General features: G+C 42.3%; 1 protein-coding gene across 5 annotated transcripts in view; it reads left to right on the top strand.

Moving 5' to 3' along the window:
• col13a1 (collagen, type XIII, alpha 1) overlaps positions 1 to 21306 on the top strand; it is a 150445-nt gene that overhangs the window by 100999 nt on the left and 28140 nt on the right. For 4 of the 5 annotated variants that reach the window (XM_030442339.1, XM_030442340.1, XM_030442341.1 and 1 more), the window contains 17 exons: positions 4810 to 4851; positions 4964 to 4981; positions 5537 to 5563; positions 6014 to 6058; positions 8197 to 8223; positions 14236 to 14271; positions 14361 to 14414; positions 16177 to 16263; positions 16374 to 16400; positions 16513 to 16548; positions 16649 to 16705; positions 16800 to 16823; positions 16917 to 16961; positions 17711 to 17755; positions 17919 to 18053; positions 20958 to 21029; positions 21241 to 21282. In XM_030442339.1, coding sequence (XP_030298199.1) covers positions 4810 to 4851; positions 4964 to 4981; positions 5537 to 5563; positions 6014 to 6058; positions 8197 to 8223; positions 14236 to 14271; positions 14361 to 14414; positions 16177 to 16263; positions 16374 to 16400; positions 16513 to 16548; positions 16649 to 16705; positions 16800 to 16823; positions 16917 to 16961; positions 17711 to 17755; positions 17919 to 18053; positions 20958 to 21029; positions 21241 to 21282 — 819 coding nt within the window. The remainder of the gene's footprint in view (positions 1 to 4809; positions 4852 to 4963; positions 4982 to 5536; positions 5564 to 6013; positions 6059 to 8196; positions 8224 to 14235; positions 14272 to 14360; positions 14415 to 16176; positions 16264 to 16373; positions 16401 to 16512; positions 16549 to 16648; positions 16706 to 16799; positions 16824 to 16916; positions 16962 to 17710; positions 17756 to 17918; positions 18054 to 20957; positions 21030 to 21240; positions 21283 to 21306) is intronic. The other variant, XM_030442343.1, reaches the window with a different exon arrangement.

Genomic DNA, 21306 nt, shown 5'->3' on the forward strand with positions numbered 1-21306 from the left:
GCCCGTTTGCTGATAACTAATTCCCGCATGTTTATCTCAGGCTCCTCGCTAGCCTTCTTCCTCCCTCCAGCAGGCAGCCTGGTCCTGTTGCTGTCCTCCTCGGACAGCTCCGTTTTATTCTATCGTCAATCTCTTCCTCTCTTGGGGTCGACAGAGAAACGTCTAGTGGCTGCTTCTCCCGACTTTTCCTCTGCATATTTTATGGCAGAAAGTTTTAATTTCAAGCCGTACTTTTTATTTTTTTTGCTCCAGCTCTGACAGTTACTATGTTGCCATGGAGATGGATACACTATGGCCACAGACTTGGCGGAGTAATATTTTGAGTAATGAGTCAGGCGTGCTGTCATGCTGATTTGAGCACGGTCTGAATGTCTTGTTGACCAATCAGATTGCTTGGTCGGAACTACTTGTTGTATAATTGGGTATTTCTGGCTTCCCTATCCTGGCCATCACAATTAGTAACAAGAGAGTTTTAATGCAAAACAAATGAAAAAGATCTGTGTGATTTTGTTTTGGCGTGAGCCTGAGTTCCAGTTGTCAATTTGAATTTCCTGTGACTGGACATTAGCCAGGATCAGCCTTGAATAAAGCTAGATTGGCATGGCTTGCATCCCGGGCGTTCTAGCAGGTCATGTTGGATGGACCAAAGATTCCGTGAGTGGTGATCTGCTGCTCCTATAATATTTATTTATTCTTTGTTACAGCTGCCTGTAAACTACTCCCCCTTGTTGCTCCTCAATACACACACACAAACACCATCACACACAGGAACTCCACACACAGACCTAAACAAAATTGCTTCAGCAATGACAGAGGGCTCAGTAGTGGATACAGCCGGGCCCTATGCATGAGTTACTGAATTTTTGCTGTAATAAGAACATCAACAGAGCATGCATGCCTCAAAGATGTATTTCTTATTTATTAACAAGTTGTGGGCTATGATTCCTCCCTGTACATTACCACACATTCATATCATACAGGAATTACCATAATAACCAGTTAAGAGCTTGTAAACTGGCATCAGAACTAAGTTGCTCAACATCTGACTGACGCCTAGTAATTCAGAAGTAGTTAAAAAGCAAACACACGGATGGTCAGGTCAGCTAAAACCTGTTGTTCACAGGACCTGAACCCAAATTCAATGAAATTTGTGAAAACTGTGCATGCATAGTATTTTAAACCTCACCAGCCAGCTCTACAACCATAAAACAGTCATGAGCAGTCCAATGTCCAATCAAGTTATATAGTTATATAGCAAGTTTATATAGCTATCACAAATAACAGTTTGCCTACAGGGGGTTTAAAATCTGCACAACGTAGACACCCTTCATCCATAGACCCTCCATTAATCCATCCATCCATCCATTTTCGTCCACTTATCCGGGGCCGGGTCACGGGGGCAGCTGCCTGAGCAGGGACACCCAGACTCTCCCCGGACACTTCCTCCAGCTCTTCCGGGAGGATCCCAAGGCGTTCCGAGGCCAGCTGGGCGACATAGTCACACCAGCGTGTCCTGGGTCTTCCTCGGGGTCTCCTCCCGGCGGGACATGCCAGGAACACCTCCCGAGGGAGGCGTCCCGGAGGCATCCGAAACAGATGTCCGAGCCACCTCAGCTGGCTCCTCTCGATGTGGAGGAGCAGCGGCTCTACTCCGAGCTCCTCCCGGGTGACAGGGCTTCTCACCCTATCTCTAAGGGAGCGCCCTGGAACCCTGCGGAGGAAACTCATTTCAGCCGCTTGTATCCGGGATCTTATTCTTTCGGTCATGACCCAAAGTTCATGGCCATAGGTGAGGGTAGGAACGTAGATTGACTGGTAAATCGAGAGCTTCGCCTTTCGACTCTGCTCTCTCTTCACCACGACAGACCGATACAACAACCGCATTATTGTGGCCGCTGCACCGATCCGCCTGTCAATCTCCCGTTCCATCCTTCCCTCACTCGTGAACAAGACCCCAAGATACTTAAACTCCTCCACTTGAGGCAGGAACTCTCCCCCAACCCGGAGGGAGCAAGCCACCTTTTTCCGGTCAAGAACCATGGCCTCGGATTTGGAGGTGCTGATTCGCATCCCAGCTGCTTCACACTTGGCTGCAAACCACCCCAGGACATGCTGGAGGTCCTGGCTCGAAGGAGCCAACAAGACCACATCATCCGCGAAAAGCAGAGAAGAAATCAAGTGGCTCCCGAACCAGACCTCCTCCGGCCCGTGGCTCCGCATAGAAATTCTGTCCATAAAAATAATGAACAGAACCGGTGACAAAGGGCAGCCCTGCCGGAGTCCAACATGCACTGGGAACAGGTCTGACTTACTGCCGGCAATGCGAACCAAGCTCCTGCTCTGGTCGTACAGGGACCGTACAGCCCTTAACAGAGGGCCTCCGACCCCGTACTCCCGGAGCACCTCCCACAGAATGCCACGAGGGACACGGTCGAATGGTTTCTCCAAGTCCACAAAACACATGTGGACTGGTTGGGCAAACTCCCATGAACCGTCAAGCACCCTGTGGAGGGTATAGAGCTGGCCCAGTGTTCCGCGGCCTGGACGAAAACCGCATTGTTCCTCCTGAATCCGAGGTTCGACTATCGACCGAATTCTCCTCTCCAGTACCCTAGAATAGACTTTCCCGGGGAGGCTGAGGAGTGTGATCCCCCGATAGTTGGAACACACCCTCCGGTCCCCCTTTTTGAATAGGGGGTCCACCACCCCGGTCTGCCAGTCCAGAGGCACTGTCCCCGACTGCCACGCGATGCTGCAGAGACGTGTCAACCAAGACAGCCCCACAACAACCAGAGACTTGAGGTACTCAGGGCGGATCTCATCCACCCCCGGTGCTTTGCCACTGAGGAGCATCCGGACTACCTCAGTGACTCGGCTTGGGTGATGAATGGGTCAACCTCTGAGTCCCAAGCCCCTGCTTCCTCTATGGAAGGCGTGTCAGTGGGATTGAGGAGATCCTCGAAGTATTCCTTCCACTGCCCGACGATGTCCCCAGTCGAGGTCAACAGCCCCCCACCTCCACCGTAAACAGTGTTGGTGGAGGGCTGCTTCCCCCTCCTGATGCGCCAGATGGTTTGCCAGAATTTCTTCGAGGCCGACCGGTAGTCCTCCTCCATGGCCTCCCCGAACTTTTCCCAGGCCCGAGTTTTTGCTGCCGCGACTGCCCGTGCTGCCGCACGCTTGGCCTGCCGGTACCCGTCAGCTGCCTCAGGAGTCCCCCGGGCCAACCAGGCTCGATAGGACTCCTTCTTCAGCTTGACAGCATCCCTTACTTCCGGGGTCCACCACTGGGTTCGGGAATTGCCGCCACGACAGGCACTGGAGACCTTACGGCCACAGCTTCAAACAGCCGCGTCAACAATGGAAGCAGAGAACATGGTCCATTCGGACTCAATGTCCCCAGCCTCCCTCAGGATCTGGTCAAAGAGGTGGGAGTTGAAGACCTCCCTGACAGAGGGTTCTGCCAGACATTCCCAGCAGACCCTCACAATACGTTTGGGTCTGCCAAGTCTGTCCAGCTTCCTCCCTTGCCAGCGGATCCAACTCACCACCAGGTGGTGATAAGTTGACAGCTCAGCCCCTCTGTTCACCCGAGTGTCCAGGACAAAGACTCAGCCATTAGTGGCTTTTGACTCCATTCAATTATGGGGAAACTCCTCCTAAATAATCTTTAATGGGGAGAAAGTAAGGAAACCTCAGGAAGGCGACAGAATGCAGGAGAATCTTTTCCGACCTGATCATCCGTCGTTCATAAGCTCAGACAGCTCAAAAAATAACAAATATTACCCTGGACTGCAAATAGAGTGACAAGTTCACTTTGCAAAAATATAGAACTATGAGGTGTAAAAGTTAAAGCTGGATTCATGTTCACTTTACTGTTGTGCTACTTAAATACTAAGGGTGTCACGATTTCAATTTTAAACCGAAAGCAACCGAAATTAAGTCAAAATGTCGAACTTTGAATTAAAAAATGTAATCGTCGATGCTGCCACACCCCCATGTCACGTCCGGTTGGCTTGCCAAGCGTAAAAAAACACACACGTGTTGAAGTGCTGTGAGTCAACCTCCTCTAACTTAGCTACTAGCTAAGCCAGTAGCTATTAGCTACAGCCAGCCAGACGATAGCATTCCCGTTTGGCTCCCGGACTGTGGTAGAGAAGCACAGGGGAGATGATTTCCTCCAGGGCCGAAGTTTGTGTTACGCAACGCCCTATTCCTGAAAGGGGCTACGCCACTCTTACAACAATGGCAACTGCAGAATCAGGAGACCCACAGACAGAACTTGAACCCCCTCCTCTTTCACTGAAGTCGCAGGTGTGGAAGTATTTTGGATTTCCAGTGAGTTACGTCGACAAAAAAGCCCCAGTTTGCAAGCTCTGCAAAAACTAAATGGCAGGTTATTTTGTTTAAGTTTCCAATTGACTGAAGATATACATTATTGTTACATTATGTTGTTAATGTATGTTTTAGATTTGACAATGTAGTGTAGTACATTGTGAACAAAGGTCAGATATTATATATTGCATAAAAGTCTAGTCTAAAAATGGCGTAGCAACCTGTACTTTAAAACAAATAAATGTAAAAATCGAGAATCGAATCGAACCGTGACCTTAGAATCGACGATGTAATCGAATCGAGGATTTGGAGAATCGTGACATCTCTATTGAATACTGTAGTGGAAAAAATGAAAAATACCCCAAAAATGCATGCGTTTCAAATCCAAATGTCATGGAGCTGGTGTTGTCGATACAGTTCTGTACATTCTGTGTAATGATTGTGTGATGATAGTTGTGTGCTCTTTTCACACAGGGAAAGCCTGGTGAACCGGGTAAACCAGGAAAAGACCCTAGGGTAAGCCTTGGCTCAGTGAGTCGCTCCACCTTTAGTTTTCCAGATTTTCTCATTAGTAAAAGTTTGTTGGTGTGACTATAACCTTCTTTTGATTTCTACTTTGTTTCTGCAGCTTTTACCAGGACTGAAGGTAAACACAATTCACTCCTTGTCCAAACAGCAAAATTACAATTCTGAAAAACTTGATTAGCATCACTGTGGCCTCTCAGCATGACTCTGTAGAGTTATTACAGACAAACACACTCAGACCCAAATAAAACAAGCCACATGAAACAGGTATCAAATAAAGATGTTTCCACTTGGTCTCCGTACAGCTGCTTTGCCCCACCAACACACAACACTGCACATCTCGTTTGGACTGGATGACATGATGCTTTCATTGTCACGTATTATTTCAAGGGAGGAATGTAGATTGTGAGGTCAGAGAAACATACAGAGTCCTGTAAACCCCCTTTTGCTATGTAAAACAAGCTGACGAATGTAGTTCTTACTTGTGATTGGCTTAAACGTGAGCAATCATAGCTGAGCTAGGCTTCAGCACCACGGCAGAAGCATTCAGGTGGAAAACATGACTTTGAAGCCGTAAATCAAGCCTCAGCATCTTGCTTCTCTCTGCATCTGTCAATGTCAAATACACTGACTGGAAATCTGCTATGAATGTACACACTTTGTTCTCTCTCTCTAGGGTGAGCCAGGTGTGCCAGGACAAAAGGTGAAATCTCTTCTGTATTTCACTTATGAAAAAGAATGTGGTCTGTAGAATCCAGGATGTGATTAGATTGGCTTGGAAATAACTATTCAAGTGGACAAATTACTGGACACATTGTCCCAAGTAAATTGTGGATTTTTTGTCAATAATAGAAATCAATTCATCTATTTACCCCAGTAATGGTGGATGCTTCTATATCATGTTCTTTCAGACAGAGGCGGGAGGAAATTGTATTTTATATTTTGTTGCTTTGCTTCGGGTGAAAACATACAGTTTTATTGTTTTCAAAAGTCAAATGGTTACTCTATTTCTGTAGCTGAAGTTGGTGTTTTAGAAAGAAAGTAGACACAATGGAGAAGATGGCAGCAGGATACCTACAGAACCCTCGGACAGAACAGATGTCTCTGTGCTCGTGTTGCTGTGAGTCACCTGTGTGTCTCTGTCTCTCCACAGGGTGATCAAGGTGATGTCGGCCCACCGGGGCCTGAAGGCCCAAAGGTACGTCACTCTTTACTTGTTTCATGACTTTTAATGTTAACTTTGGTGTTATGTATGATTCACTGAAATGTTCATGACGAAAATGTTCCAAATTAAAGCCCCACTCCAGTGTATATTGGCATTTTTATGATATGCAGAAGGGGACTACAGATGTAAATTATCCTAAAGCTAACTCTAGTGCAATGCATTATATGGTTACATTTATGTTTTAATTGCCTCACAAATAGAATGGAATGAATTGAAATTGAGTAGGGCTTCATACTCATAAATATGTTCAGATTTCTTAATATAACAGTCACTGTATTCATTCTTCTCTTCAATACTGGCTGTGACTGATCCTTTTCTAATGCCATTACACTGTAAGAAATAGAGGAGAAAATCCACAGTCCATGTTTCATACAAAAAATGTGCTCAGTCAAAGCTTTTGAATAATTTTATTTAATTCAACACTTCACAATACCATAATAGAGAGAGTGACTGACACATTTCAGCAACACTGAATCACAGTAACGGGGCCAAACAAGAGGAAAGACTGTATTGTTCAGGACGGGTCCAGTGCAAATCAAAAAGCAGGGATTCAAATCTTCAGAAGGTTTGGGATGCTGTATAAAACAGAAATAAAACACAATGTGATCATTTGCTAATCCATTTTGACATAAACTCAACTGGAAACAGTACAAAGACAACATATTTTATGTTTGATCTCATCAACTTCTTTTTACACATTTGGTTAATCTGCTTAATCTGAATCTGAGGTTGTCCAAAAGAGTTGTGTCCAAAAACACCTGTGACTGGTTGACTAGTCATCATAGTCTTCGTCTGGTCCTTCCTAGCAAGCCCCACAATACAAAAGAAGTATTAAGTGCAGCTTTGGGAGTTGTTTAGAACTGACCTCACAAAATGATGCAGCTAACATCTGCTGCCACATTTATGGTTTTGACATTTAGTCAATGGAAAGTGTTTGTTGGGTTATTTCATGATAGTCTTCCTACTATTAAATAAACAGGAATGACTAAAACACATACACACACAAACGCGCGCGCACTGTGAATGGCAGCTTAAAGGATCTACCCTTGGCTTTGAAGCTGTAAGGGGGCAGATGGAGCTATGCCTGCTACACTCGACACGTGCCTGTCCTTCTCCACTTTTCCATGGCTTAACACACTTCCTCTAGAGGGCACACACACACAGCAGCTGTTCTACACAAATCCAAGTCATTATATGGAATCATGACCTCATATACGCAAAACATTCCAAGCACAAACACTGGGAACAACATCATTCAGACTAGGACACTCTACCTACCCCTGTAATGTCTTTTCTGCCCCACACTTTGGTATGAGACTGGGCTGCTGGGGTCAGAGCTATCAGTCACCACTTCAGGTTGGTGGTAATTCTCTGTGGTTTTGTGTTAAGCAGATACATTGTTAATGTCAGGCAAAATTCAAGATCTTGCCTGATCCTAAAAAGTGCCTTCAAACTTTGTTTAGTTTTTCAGACTAAGTAATTCATAAAGAGTGATGACTTTGTTCAATGAATCATTGTGCTGATAACCTTTAGTCTTACCCTTCCACTAAACTTCACCGAGCTAAGGCCAAAGATCTCAGTCCTCTGGCTATTATCAGCAGTTTGTTGTCTGCTGTCAACAACATGACTCTTTGTTAAAGGCATTGGGCACCTTTTCATTGAAGGTCACAGTGAAAACATAATGTTTCCCTGAAGTGTTGACCTCAGCTTCTTTGAGGCAGGGACCGCTGGAAGAACCTTGTCGCTGTGCTTCTGTGCAGATAATTGCCTTGTAAACTTCAACTTCCACCATTTTTCCATCTTGCTTTGTTTTCCCTTAAAACCAGCCCAGATCCTGTTTCTGTTTTCTGCTTCATGAGCACATAAGGGCAGTGAGTTAAAGGTCACGAAGAGGACTGAGGAGAACGCTGTTAACTGGCTTTTTTTCTAGAGGTTGAACAAAAGGATTAGATATTATCTCAGATGAAAAGCAAACTGCTACTGTACATCATGAGGACCTGTATAGAGTATTGTCTTCAGTGGTCATAGTAATACATAAAGAGGATGTGTGCTCCATCTAGTGGGCTGCTGTGATTGTTGTTGACAGTATTTGTTTTTGCTTTGCTTTACAGGGAGTTAAGGGAGACCAAGGGATTCAGGTAAAATTTATTTTACCTTTCGATATTCTGAAGTGTCACAAAAGTCTAAGATCTGTAAGAGATGTGTACCGAGGCTCTGACTTATGGACTGTGTGATATGGTTTTAAGCTTGATAATGAGTTTTAAATGTTTAAGTTTTTCTTTTCTTGGTTTTAGAAAAAGTACAACACTAGGGTAACAAAACCTTCACATTTCCATCCATAAATACAAAAGACACCATCTGGGTGTTGTCAGTAATAGATGCAGCCTGTTAGCTTTGGGCTCCTTTTTCGACTCTTGGGATGTAACAAGGAGAACAATCTTGTATCTTTATTAACTAGTTTGTCAGTTTTTTTGAAAGAATAGAGTCAACGAGCTGCTCAGACAGAATCTTCTTTCCAACAAAAAGTTAATGTAGGTTTGGGAGTTTTTCCATGTAGTTCAATATAGAGACAGAGTACCAATCAAGATAGGGCACAGGTTATCACCACCCTAACAGTAGCGTGTGGGTTTAGGGTTGCCCTACTAAAGTGTAAGCACATTTTTGTGCATGGCCAGTTTCTTACTTATATGCCTATCACTGAAAACATGATCACTGAGTATGGATCTGTATCTGGAATAAACTTTCTGTCTTCATGGTAATCTAAGGGTATTTACATTGTGTTATCATGCTTGCTTGGCCTGGGTCAGCTCTCCATTGGCTACTGCCTAATTGCTTTAGCAGGCAACCACTTGGCATGTCTGTGCAGGGACCAACATGATGGAAGGCCCCTGATGTCGTCTCAAAACATTTAGATCTCTTCCTGTCAGGTCCATGTCATGGAGCACTCCCTTTTTCCCCTGAGCCTTTGCTCTTCTTTTGATTTTGCCCTGGTTGAAAGGGTGTGTCTGTTTTTACTGCCCCGCTGCTTCTTTGAGCTGATGTTTCCATCCTCAGTGGGGAGATGAAGGAAAGGAGGGTTTCCCAGGAGAGAGGGGAGAGAAGGTAGAGTGAGAGTCATGTATGAGGCTGTGTGTGTGTGTGTGTGTGTGTGTGTGTGTGTGTGTGTGTGTGTGTGTGTGCCTGCGTGCGTCTGTCTGTGTTTGCATGTCTGTGTGTATGTGTGTGTGTGTGACATGTTGAGGTCTATTCATGCATGGCAAGATGACAGACTTTGCAGCTTGGGTCTGGATGAAGTACAGAGGCACTTCAAACATTTGTATTTTATTGAAAGAGCTGCTGTCTGTCTTTGAACACAAATAACCTCAAATCCTTCATGAATTTAAAACCATCTGTCAGGACATAATTTGGTAATATAAATCAGAATTATTCGGCTATAATAGAAGTTTTGCCTGGCAGGAATGATCGTTTAACAGTTATAGCAATTTTTGGTTATCAATATATATATATTTTTGTCAAGATGGTTCATTCAACTGTTTCTTGCAACTCTTAATTGATTTAGATCCTGTTTATCTAACACGAGCATGTAAGCGGTGCAAATATGTCTGGTGGTGCTGTATATGGAGGCTCTGTTTTCTGGCCTATTTATTTTCTGATTACTTTCACTGGGCTCTGTAATTCATCAATATACTACACCTTTTTAATTATATGCAGCTAACGCTGCTTCATCCCATGATTGTATAGATATATGTCACATGTTATGAGAAGTAACAGCCAAAGCCAGTGTAGTACAATACATTCTGTAACATAAATTCCGTTTTCTTCAAATGGAGAAAATGCTTCCACATATTTCTGTTTAGATTCTGGTTGAGTTTTCAGAGATTACAGTTTTTTTCGATTGCTAAGACGCATTGGTCGAAACTGAAGCGACATGTTCAAAACTCATTTCCATCATGCAGCTCAGCTCAACAGTTAATCTCATGCTCAAAAGTGTGTCTCACCAACAAAACACTTCATACTTGTCTCAAAAGAAGCTCATTCAACAAAACACTAGCACATTGTCTCACTTTGGAAACACACACAATCACTCTTAACAAACGGAACGACAAAATACTAACAACAAAGAACATTACATCAAATACATCTTATATTTCAAGTTGGAATGATTTTTGTCTGGTATATCAGTATTTTATAAAGGATCTTTTGCACTTTAATGGTTCTAAATTATTGTACATGCTGTAATATATTGCAACAACACTGAATCAGGAATGCAGAGATTTATTCAAGAACATTTGTGCTTTTGCATAAGTACTTCAGGACCATACAGAAAATAAAGATTACGTAAACAGAATAATGCAGAATCTCAGAATTCCAGGGGTAGAATACAAATTACAGTAAGAGATCAAACTAAAAAACAACACATGTATACTGTAATATTCAGACCCTGTCATCTGCATTCGGCCACATGTTTTCCTCGACGTCACATCTTATATCTTCTCTGGCAAGGCACATGTCTGATCCATCCCTGGCAGGGTTCGGGAGAAACATCTCCACAACCAGCATTCATTGCATCCAGCAAGGAGAGCTGGTTGTGTGGAGAGCCTTCCTCTCCTGGCTGCTCTTCTCTCTCTACCAACTTCACCCGCTGCTCTTTGATCCATACTTGCACAGGAAAAAGAATCAGAAGCCACTCCTTTTGTATATGCTTTCTAATGAGGCCAAACGCAGATCACCTGAATCAGTTTTCAGCTGAAAACTACCATTAGCTGTTTGGAATTGCATCTTCGTTGTATTTATTTTTATTGTCAATATTTTGATATAATTTTCAATAGATTTCAATGTGGCTGCAGCAGAAATTCCCAGGATTTTTTCCCCTATCATTCTGTTTTGAGTGTGTTTTTAACTGTTTTGAACAAAGTGTGTTAGCATTTGAAAAATGTGCTGTTAAAGCATAGTGTTTTGCAGGTGTGAACTAGTGAATGAGAAAAGACTTCATCCATTTCGGTGACTGTGGTCACTGAATGCACTTCGTCTGAAAGCAATGAAAAGTGAGACACAGTTTAGCCCACACGCATTTCTGTTTTGCAGACGGTGCTAAGAGTTTTGAACATGTCGCTTCAGTTTCGACCAATGCATCTTAGCAATCGAAAAAAACTGTAACATGTTTGGTTGTGGTTACTTTGAAATGTCCTCTCAGTTTATGTTTGAACTGTGAATCTGATGTGGGAGGAGTGATGTACTGTATCTATTCCATACTCTTCTATTCCACTCAATGGCACACACGCACTCACTCTAAGGCAGGAATATTTAACTCAGTGTAACTCAACAACGTCTATGTCACTGAATCAATTAGAGAACTTATTTCTCTGACATATGTTCTCCTTCTCTGAGGGAATTCAACACTTACAGCAGCTCCTTTGGCCCCAGTAGCATGGCAGTGACTGCCTAGACTCACCCTCCTCCATTCCAAAGCTCTCAGCAGGCAACAGGCCCATGTCTAGCCATGAAGGAAGCAGACACAACCACCACCTCAGGACCTGGTCCCATCTGTCACTGTGCTGAAATATCCTCCTTTTTTCTTTAGGCTGATCCAATAAGCTTTGAAGGCAGCTTTCATTTTACTTTCCCTGTGTGAACTGACTGCAGCGACAGATGACGCTAGAGGGAGTGGATTTCATGACAAAGGAGAGTGTGTGCCAACACTCGCACTTCTTTGACTGATTCAGGGTATCTGTGCCTTTTTCGTTTCACTGCAAATGAGAAATAATGAGCCGTCCAGCTGGAGAACATATTATGAGCAGAGGGAAGACAGCAATTACATCCTCAAATCACCCACCTCATTCTGTTATTCCTCACAGTGACCATACTTCTGGATGCATAACTTCTTCTTCTTCTGGCTCTAATAAGCAAATTGAAAAGAAAAATAAAGCAAAGTATGTCCTTATCTTTAACAGGTCAATGTCCATTCTAACAGTTACCTCAGCCAATTACAAAAAAAATCCTAGCTTTCTTTGAAACACATAACCTCCTGTACTGATCAGAACACATTAGAAATAAGGTTGTGTTCCATTAATCCATCTGACATTTGTTCCAGAGCAAGATACCAAACCAATATTTTGTCCAAGTATATATGGTCCCCCGAGTAATAGTCCCGAAGGATTCCATTTCTCTTTGAGACACCCTATGAGCCTTCCTCTACTGGCACTCTCAGAGCAAAATAGATCAATTTTACACATAGGAAAATAATCTGACTGGCAAATCTCCATGTAATACTATTTAGGGTCATTCCTGGTCCCAAGAGGATGTACCCTTTTGGATGTTAAGTGAACTTACAAATTCAGAATGAAGAACACAATTTTCATAGTTAAAGTAAAAAAAAAAAGGAATTGCACACATACATGCTCTACACAGACCATTGTTGGACGAGGATTTTGGAGGAGCATGCCGAAATCCAATGCAGCAGTTAATCCACATACAAAAGGAAAGAGGCATCAAATGCAGATACCAAGGCAGAGCAGAATGAATGAAGGGACACGGCTGAAGAAAGACATGAATGGACCCAAGTAATGTGCAGACAGTTGAGGCATTGTTTACCTTTAGGTCCCCACAAGGGGCCTCTCCAGGACAGTCAGGTTGCAGGACAGTCCAGGTGACACCAAACTGGGTGAGTTGAGGGGAAATCAGGTTGCAACATGGATGTTCTGCTGCATATGGACCGGTACCTTATCCTTCTCCTTGTATCGGCACACTAATCTATTTTACGTTTATTGTACACATGGGAAGTGTTCTTGTACTTTAATTCATTACAGTGATAGAGTTTCTCCATGGCCTTCCTGTGAATGGGACAGTGACGGAACGACTTGGTTGAAACAAAAACAGAATGACAACAAGTGTTCCTACAGCATCATTGGCTGTTTGACTGTGACCATCTGGTCAAGAGAGACAGAGACATTTTTAATTAAAGACTGGTGGACAGAGGCGGAGGTTTTGAAGCGACCAGAGAAATCTATGAGCAGTCATAGATCAAAGGTAGTTACTGCTTCCATGCAAACTCATGGATGCATGCAGACTCTCTGTCCTCTGTTGTCTGTTTCAACTCCATCTTACAAGTGACATGAGTTTGAAGTTCTAATCTCACATTTTCAAAGTGTGGCATCATTAGGGCTGCATTTTTCAGTGTCTCACAATACAGTTATAGCAATATCAGAACATCAGAGAAGGGATGCTTGACGTATGGGCTCTGCCTGGCGACCAATCAGTCTGTGCATTAGGCTAGTCAATATCGCCCACCGCTGGATTTGCAAAGAATTGCAATCGACTTGGGCTTTTAATACGTTGATCACTAGATATTACCCTCTTCCATCTTATAAATGTGAAATTGTACATATGGGATGGAATGAGATGGGGGGCAGTTGTATCAGGATGGCTGTGGCAACCCTTTAGACGGTGCAAGCTTTGACACAGACAAAAGAGCATTTTCCAAACTGACATCCAACCTTGAGCAGTGTTGCCCAGCTCTGTAGTGGCCTGCAGGATGCACAGTCTCTACTCTGTGACTTGAATACTCCCCAAACTCAAACATTTTAGGAGTGTTTGGTACAAGTCAACAAAAGATTTGAACTCCTTTCACTGAAACTAGTGAGACAATTTGAGGGTTAGATGAAATAACAATTTAAAAGCTGATGTGTAAGAGCTTGTTAAAATTATCACTGTTTTCCATTTTCATGTTACATTACAAAGTCATGTACGAGAAAGTATCTAAAGCATCAACAGACACACAGTGACATCAAACCAATTCCACTGGGGCCAGACTGTAGGAACTCCCTCTACCAGTCAGCTATGTTGGCTTGTGTGGTCACAGCTGTGACTGTACATCATCTTCAAACCATCTATTCATTAATGTGACACACTAAATGACTCAAACTTGTTTATCTTTCTATTTTCAACAACCAATTTCAGATGATTCAACATGCTGTGGTTGGAACTTGACAAATGCTCATCAGTCACAGTTTTTCATTTTGCTGTATATTTTTTTGTATACTATACTTTCCAGATCTATCTGCATGCGTTTTTACCATCTTGAAGAAAAACAACTGTTTCTCTTCTCTTCCTTTCTTCCATCTTTGGCCTGTATGCCTTGTTGGCCCATGTAGGGAGAACCAGGATTCCCTGGCGCTCCTGGGTTAAAGGTAATGTTGTTTACTGGTCATTTTGTGTGGCAGTTAATACAAGAACAATCAGATCAGTCTGTCATAAATGTCTTTCTTCCACTGCAAAGGGCCAGGCTGGCATCCCTGGTACCCCTGGCATCCCTGGCAAAAGGGGCTACAGGGTAGGCCTGGAATGGAATGAGCATCCTAACTGTCTGGTGTCTGTCATAATTATCAGTAACTGGGCGTCTGTGAAGTCACATATTTATCGCTACAGATTTTTGTGTTTATGACTGACCAAACCTTAAGTTTTAATGTGTTGTGTCTTAGCTGACTGTGCTGTTAGCTGTGCGCTGTGGTCTTTGTAAAGGATGGTATTCTAAACCAGCATTAATGCTGGCTCAGGATTGGTCTGGCTAAGTCCTTACTGCTTACTGCTGCCCTGTACTGTTGCACCGTACAAACCTTAGTATACTATTTGTCTGTCATTTTTAACAACGCTTACACATTCTTCAGTTGATTCTGAGTCAAAGAAGAAAGCATTATCAATTGTAAAGTATCTTTACAGATGAACTGCACAGTATTTGTATTCTCAAGAATGATTAACTAAAAAACGATTAACTACAGTTATCATGAAGTGTTATTGAGAAGTCCACTTCATGCCCTACTAACTCCCTACAACTACATCTCATAGTCTCCATTAGCAGATTTAGTGTGCTCAGTTGTCATGGAGATGACATGATTCATAGAACAAAACATCCAATGACTGCTGATGAGGAGGAGGAGGATAGAAAATAGGAGGCACAGCAGGTCAGCGGGTCAAACGTGAATGTACAAAATCTTAAAACTTCCTACCATGACATAAGACATGGACAGACCAACAGAAGCATCCCAGTGAGTCCCCCATTATTTGTCTGGGCTGTCAGAGCTGCAAGAGTCACAAGGAGTCATCACACTCCTCATTTGATTTAGAAAACCTCTCAACACCTAGAGAGGAACATTGGAGAGTTGACTGTAGGCTTGATCGAGATATAATGCAAAAGCGGCCGCTGGGCCATAAAACTGTGATTAAGTGGAGCAGTGTTTCAGCAGCCTTCAGGCTGTACAGGAAGTCAGAGAAACACCCACATCCTGTTAGATCTGATTTCAATTGATTTATAAATGTTATCAGACACATTTATCAGTCAGTACAGTCTTTAGTTGTTATTATTTATGACACCATAGCCTATTAAAACTCTCTGCATTTGATGTAAATTTTCGTGTAAATAAGCTTCATATAAGTTTGAGCTGAGCTCAATCATGTGTGCAGACCCATCCCTCTTAGACTACAACAATGAATGGAATACATTAACAGTCAAACACAAAGGAAAGATTGGGCCTGAATGCACAGTGAAACAAACAACAGTGACAGGAGTTACCATCTCCCCCTTGTCATTAACATGTACAACCACCTAACCAAAATGTCAACGGAGCAAATAATTCACTGATGAAGTGAGATGCAGATGTATATGTGGACCCTGAGTCAAATGAACTTTTCTGCTCTAATCATGCTGCATCTATCATCTGCATCTTTAATACATTTCATTGTTTAAACTGCCTAAAACATATGTGTATAACAACTACCATGTTGAATGTTTTCTTTGTGTATTCCATCCATTCATTCAATTATTCAGTAATTGTTATCAGTAAATACTTGATTTAAATGTTCATTCATCAGAATTATATCCAGGGTCACAATTTTAGTGTCCTGTAAGGATTTTTAAGATAGGAATGAAACATTTAGAAAAACAGAATTCCGAACAACATCATCCCTGACTGTCAACATTGAAAACATCAGTATTCAATGCATGAACAGTATTGATGTTGGAAATGTTGTTTTTGTACTGGTCTGATTAAAAGTAATAAGTTCTACTGTACTAAGGTAAGACTCTCTATTGTTGGCAGGGTGAAAAAGGAGAGCCAAGTATTACAGCCCAGGGAGTTAAAGGAGAGCCGGGCTCACCTGGACTGCCAGGCCTAATGGGACCCAAGGTAAAGGCAACAATAAAATTTGATAAGAGGATTGATACCTGCACGTACAGTACGTAGATTAACACTTCACCAAAACCTCATGGAAGTCTCTGATGCTATTACTCTTCCAGGGTGACAAAGGTGACCAGGGAGAGATGGTAAGAAAAGACAACATTATTAAAGAACTTTGTAAGAACATTTTCATAAGAACTGTTTTCCAAAAGAGTGTGCATAGAGAATCTGAGTGTCGTGTCTTCATTTAACCCTCAGGGGGATGCAGGCCCCGAAGGCCCAGCTGGACAGAGAGTAAGTCAGACTCTTAACAACATGGTGCTGATATTGACACACACGCATAGCATCATTATATTGATGATAAGGATAACAAATGTTCTTTTTCTCCTTATAGGGTCCACCAGGCCCAACTGGGGAACCAGGAAAGGCTGAAATCCACAACAATGAAAATGTATGTCATTGTTATTGAGCTGCACTTTTCTTACATGTAGCACAATTAAGGAATAAAATAAAGAGTATTGTTAACTGTTAATATTCCTCTACAGGATATTCGCAACATACCCCCGATGGTCAGTAATTTCTACAGTTTTCTTTTGGCACGTACAAACACATCACTTATGTACAAAAATTCAGTAAAATTAAATTATATCTTCTCCTCCTAGGGCCCCCCTGGATTACCTGGACCTCCAGGACTCCCTGGTGTCAAGGTAGGAGATATTTTACAACACAGCTGCAGGGTGTGGTCCCCTGGCCAAATTTGGCCCGTCATAATGCCAACAATGACTGGTCAATGCAGGTGGCCTCCCACTATTGAGTCCAAGGTTTCTGCCTGTAAAAGGGCAGTTTTTTCTCGCCACTGTCGCCGAGTGCTTGTTCATGGGAGAAATGTTGGATCTCTGTAAATACATTTATCAAGGAGTATGGTCTTGATGTGCTCAATCAAGAAAGTGTCATGAGATGACTTTTGGTGTGAATTGGCACTATACAAATCAAGACTGATTGATTGATTGATTGACTGATTGATAGCCCAAAACACAGGCAAAAACATTGACTCTGGTTCACCTTGTTACATCCCCCATGAAGTGTTGGTCAAACAAATACGTGCAAACACACATTCCTGGTGAATTACTTTGTATCGTGAATTCAGTATTTCCACTGTTTCCGTAGCGCGAACCCAATCTCTACTATGAGCCACTGCCATCTGTGAAGTCTTTGGATTTATGGTTCTGTTCCTCAAACTGGACATTTAATTGTATTTCATGCCTCAGTAGTAACAGAAGCAACACACCCCTTTAGTGTTTGAACGCAGGGTTGATTTTGAACTGAAAGGCCACGAACAAATTTGCAATTAATGAAAGTACTAGAAACTAACAATGAACTGGAGACCCCGGACAAACTTGCCCCGGTGCTGTTGTCTGCTTTTCCTTATGGTAATCCAGCCTTGGTGTGTCCTCAGGGAGAAGTGGGTCTACCAGGTGCACCAGGACTGGACGGAGAGAAGGTAATACTTAGTTATTAGTACTCCAGACAGTCACTTTAATTGTTACATCAGTGTATATTGAGAAATCTGTGCAGGAGTAATGATCAAAGCTCCCCAATGTAGATTTAGTGTAAAATATATCATAGCTTTCTTCAGGAAAAATGAGGACATCATGTGTTTTCAGGGACCCAGAGGGAAGCCTGGAGAGCCTGGTCCTGCAGGTCCAACTGGTCCTGAAGGTCCCAGAGGGGAGGGTGGTGTCATGGGGTTCCCAGGACCCAAAGGAGACAAGGGAGACATTGGTCCATCTGGATCACCTGTGAGTGACTGTTTTAAGCACACACCACACCACACCACACAACACCACATCACATCCCAGCCTGGGGTTCCTGACCACACAGTTCAACATCTGTCATTATCCAGAGGGAAGGCCTCGGTTTTCCTAGCTGCACTCTTATCATCTAATTAGAGACTTGTTGGCTTAGAAGAGACCCAACGAATGAGTTTAACTGAGTTTACCCCCCGCCATATGAAGGGCAATGCTTTTTATAGCTTGATCTAACTTCAACAGCCTATAGTAAATACTTTTAGTCCTCCTATGCAGCTAGTATCGATATATATTATAGGTGAAATGTGTTTTTTATCTCTCTTATACATGTTGTTGTGTTTGTTTGTTGGCTTATTCTTGAGGTGGGATGGACAACATTGCATCCCTAACTACAGCATCTCTGTACAGATAAAAAAATGGATGTTTGTGTTGATCAGTAAGTTGCATTGCTGAGTGTTTTATGAGTGTGGTTAATTACTTTATTTATTTTAGTCTTTGAAATAAAATTCAGAAAACCCAGCTGGCAGTTAAGGAACGCTCTTGAGTAACAAGTTAGATGCTCAGTTTTTATTATAAGTAATGTCATCCAGGACCATTTTTATATGGTCCCATCACGTCCTTAGGTTGTGCACTTTCCAAGTAATGTGTCTTGTCATTGATAGAAAAGCTAATCAACTCACTAATATAGAAATATGCAACTTAAAGTCCTGCACACAGAGTTCAGTAATCCAAAGTACTATACTAAAGTATAATAGCACTTTTAGGGTGTTAATTTATTATTCACTGTGTACATTGGTCACTCACATATGAATTTATAAGAAGCATTATAGCATTGATTTTAACCTCTTTATACACTTTTGGTAGTTAAAAAACAGAAACACTGAAATAAAGTTCAAATACCTCAAATAAAATTTGAATGTATTTATTTACTTTCCTCATCTGAGGATGGAATTTGAAACATTGTGCTCCAATAGAGTGCCACAGAAAAGATCCAAAAATCAGTCAGAATCTTTGCACCTCAGGTTCCCTCATCTCAAAGTCTGTGGGTTTTTATTAGTTTTTGGTTAAATGTTTGGAATAATGTCTGTGCTTAACACAGTCTTAAAGGGATATTCCGGTGTAAATTTAATCCATGGTCTAACACAACGTGAAACTGTGTTAGACTCCCTCTCGAGAGATCAAGTTAGCAGACCGCTAATTTACGGAGTTTTATCATCCTCAGAAACGAACGCACGACAACAATACACTGCAGTAAACGGATCCAAATGTAAACCGCCACCAAAAAGCCACAAATAATGCTCAGAACAGCACCAAACTTCAGCAACAATACAAATAGGGTCTCAGCACATAGTCTGGGGCATCTAACCTCTGCTAGCTTGGCTGGATTTCTCCTGAAAAGCTGACAAAATTTACCTGTCTTCTGCAGCAGCTTCCTGTTGACGGGAACGCCCGACGACTCGATTACCGAGTGCAGTAGAGTTCCGCGGTTCATGGATGAAAATGTGTGATTATGACTCCATGGAAAAGCAATCAAAGTTCATATGTGTCTTACCTGCCAGTTTATAACAGTTATTATTAAGAGCGGACAGGGAAAAGAACGGAATTGAGCATTTCTAACCGCACTTGGTAATCGTCGCGTCGGGACTTCCCCGACCTGGAAGCTGATGGAGGAGAGTTGAAATCTGTTTTTAGCTTCCCAATAGAAATCCAGCTAAGCTAGCGGAGGTTAGATGTCCCAGACTATGTGCTGAGATCCTATTTGTACTGTTGCTGAAGTTTGGAGCTGTTCTGAGCATTATGTGTTGCTTTTTGGTGGTGGTTTATATTTGGATCCGTTTACTGCAGTGTATTGTTGTCGTGCGGTCGTTTCTGAGGATGATAAAACTCAGTGAATTAGCGGTCTGCTAACTTGATCTCTCGAGAGGGAGTCTAACACAGTTTCACGTTGTGTTAGACCATGGATTAAATTTACACCGGAATATCCCTTTAAGATGTGTTTACTTTTTGGTTGACAGCATAAAAAAATGGTACATCCCCATGTTTGAATTGTAAAGTGTCTAATTCTAACTCTGACTTTACATCTTGTACATTGATCAGTTTATTGAAAACCTGTATTGTAATTGTGTAGTTAGTGGTAATGTTGGAGTCATGCATCTCCTTTGTTTATAGCCTAACACTAGCTTTTTACTTTTGGCGATTTGAATTATGCTGCCAAAATCATTAAGAGTTCATCTGTGAAGATTATTTTGTTAGTATATTAAACTTGAATCCAACCCAATATCCAACCGAAAAATCAGGGCTTTTGAGGTGGGAACCAGGGCGATGCTAACTTCTTGGCATTCTATAGAAGTCCTCAGTGATGGAGCTTGATTAGCCCTGGTATATAATGGACCACATCACCAGTTGCTGGAGGTGGGGGCTGGGTAAAGGTTGGGGTCTAAAAAGCAGTAGGTGTGTGTTTCACTTCCGGAGTTAACCACAGAAGTAGAGGCTAAGACTGAGACTTAGCTCCCAACACAAGTAAAACACAAAATGCGTACTACACAAGGGCATAAAGGGAGTTCAGTGGAAAGGCCCTGAAAACAGATTACAGCATAGCATGAAAACATGCAGGGCACCTAAAAAATATGGTCTTTGCTTAACATGGACTGCTTCAACAGCGCAGAAAATTAAATTGTTTTATAGTTGATTTAAAGGAAGCAAAACAAAAAGCAAATTTTTTTTAGAATTCAAATAGTCAAAAGAAGAAAGTGTCCCTGTTGCAGATTGCTGCAAGGAATACAAAGATTGGATCAAAACCAAACTTTCTAATCTGTCTTTAATGCATTGACTCTAACATGAAGATCAAAAGTCCCTGTTATTGTGATGTTTTATCTTCCCTTCCTTGTTCTGTAGGGTTTAGATGGCCCTACGGGTGAAAAGGGGGATACAGGGGCCCCTGGCCCTATTGGATTACCTGGTGCAATGGTACGCAATGGTGCCCCTCAGGCAGCATCTTTCTGGATGTAGTGTCTGACCTTGCAAAAGGGGAACAGTTCAGTGCATTTTGTATTCACTTCCAGTGCTGTGTGTAAAGGGTTGTGCTGCTTCAATTTTTCATTCACTTACTAATCTGTCTAATGAGGGAATATATTGTCAATGTTGTGTCCTTCTTTGTCTTTGACACATATTGTCACAGGGTCCTAAAGGCGAATCTGGAGAAGGAGGAAGGTCAGAAATGGTAAGGGTCAGCCTTTAGCCCCAA

Source organism: Sparus aurata, chromosome 15 (assembly GCF_900880675.1).
Source record: "Sparus aurata chromosome 15, fSpaAur1.1, whole genome shotgun sequence".
Lineage (NCBI taxonomy): Eukaryota > Metazoa > Chordata > Actinopteri > Spariformes > Sparidae > Sparus > Sparus aurata.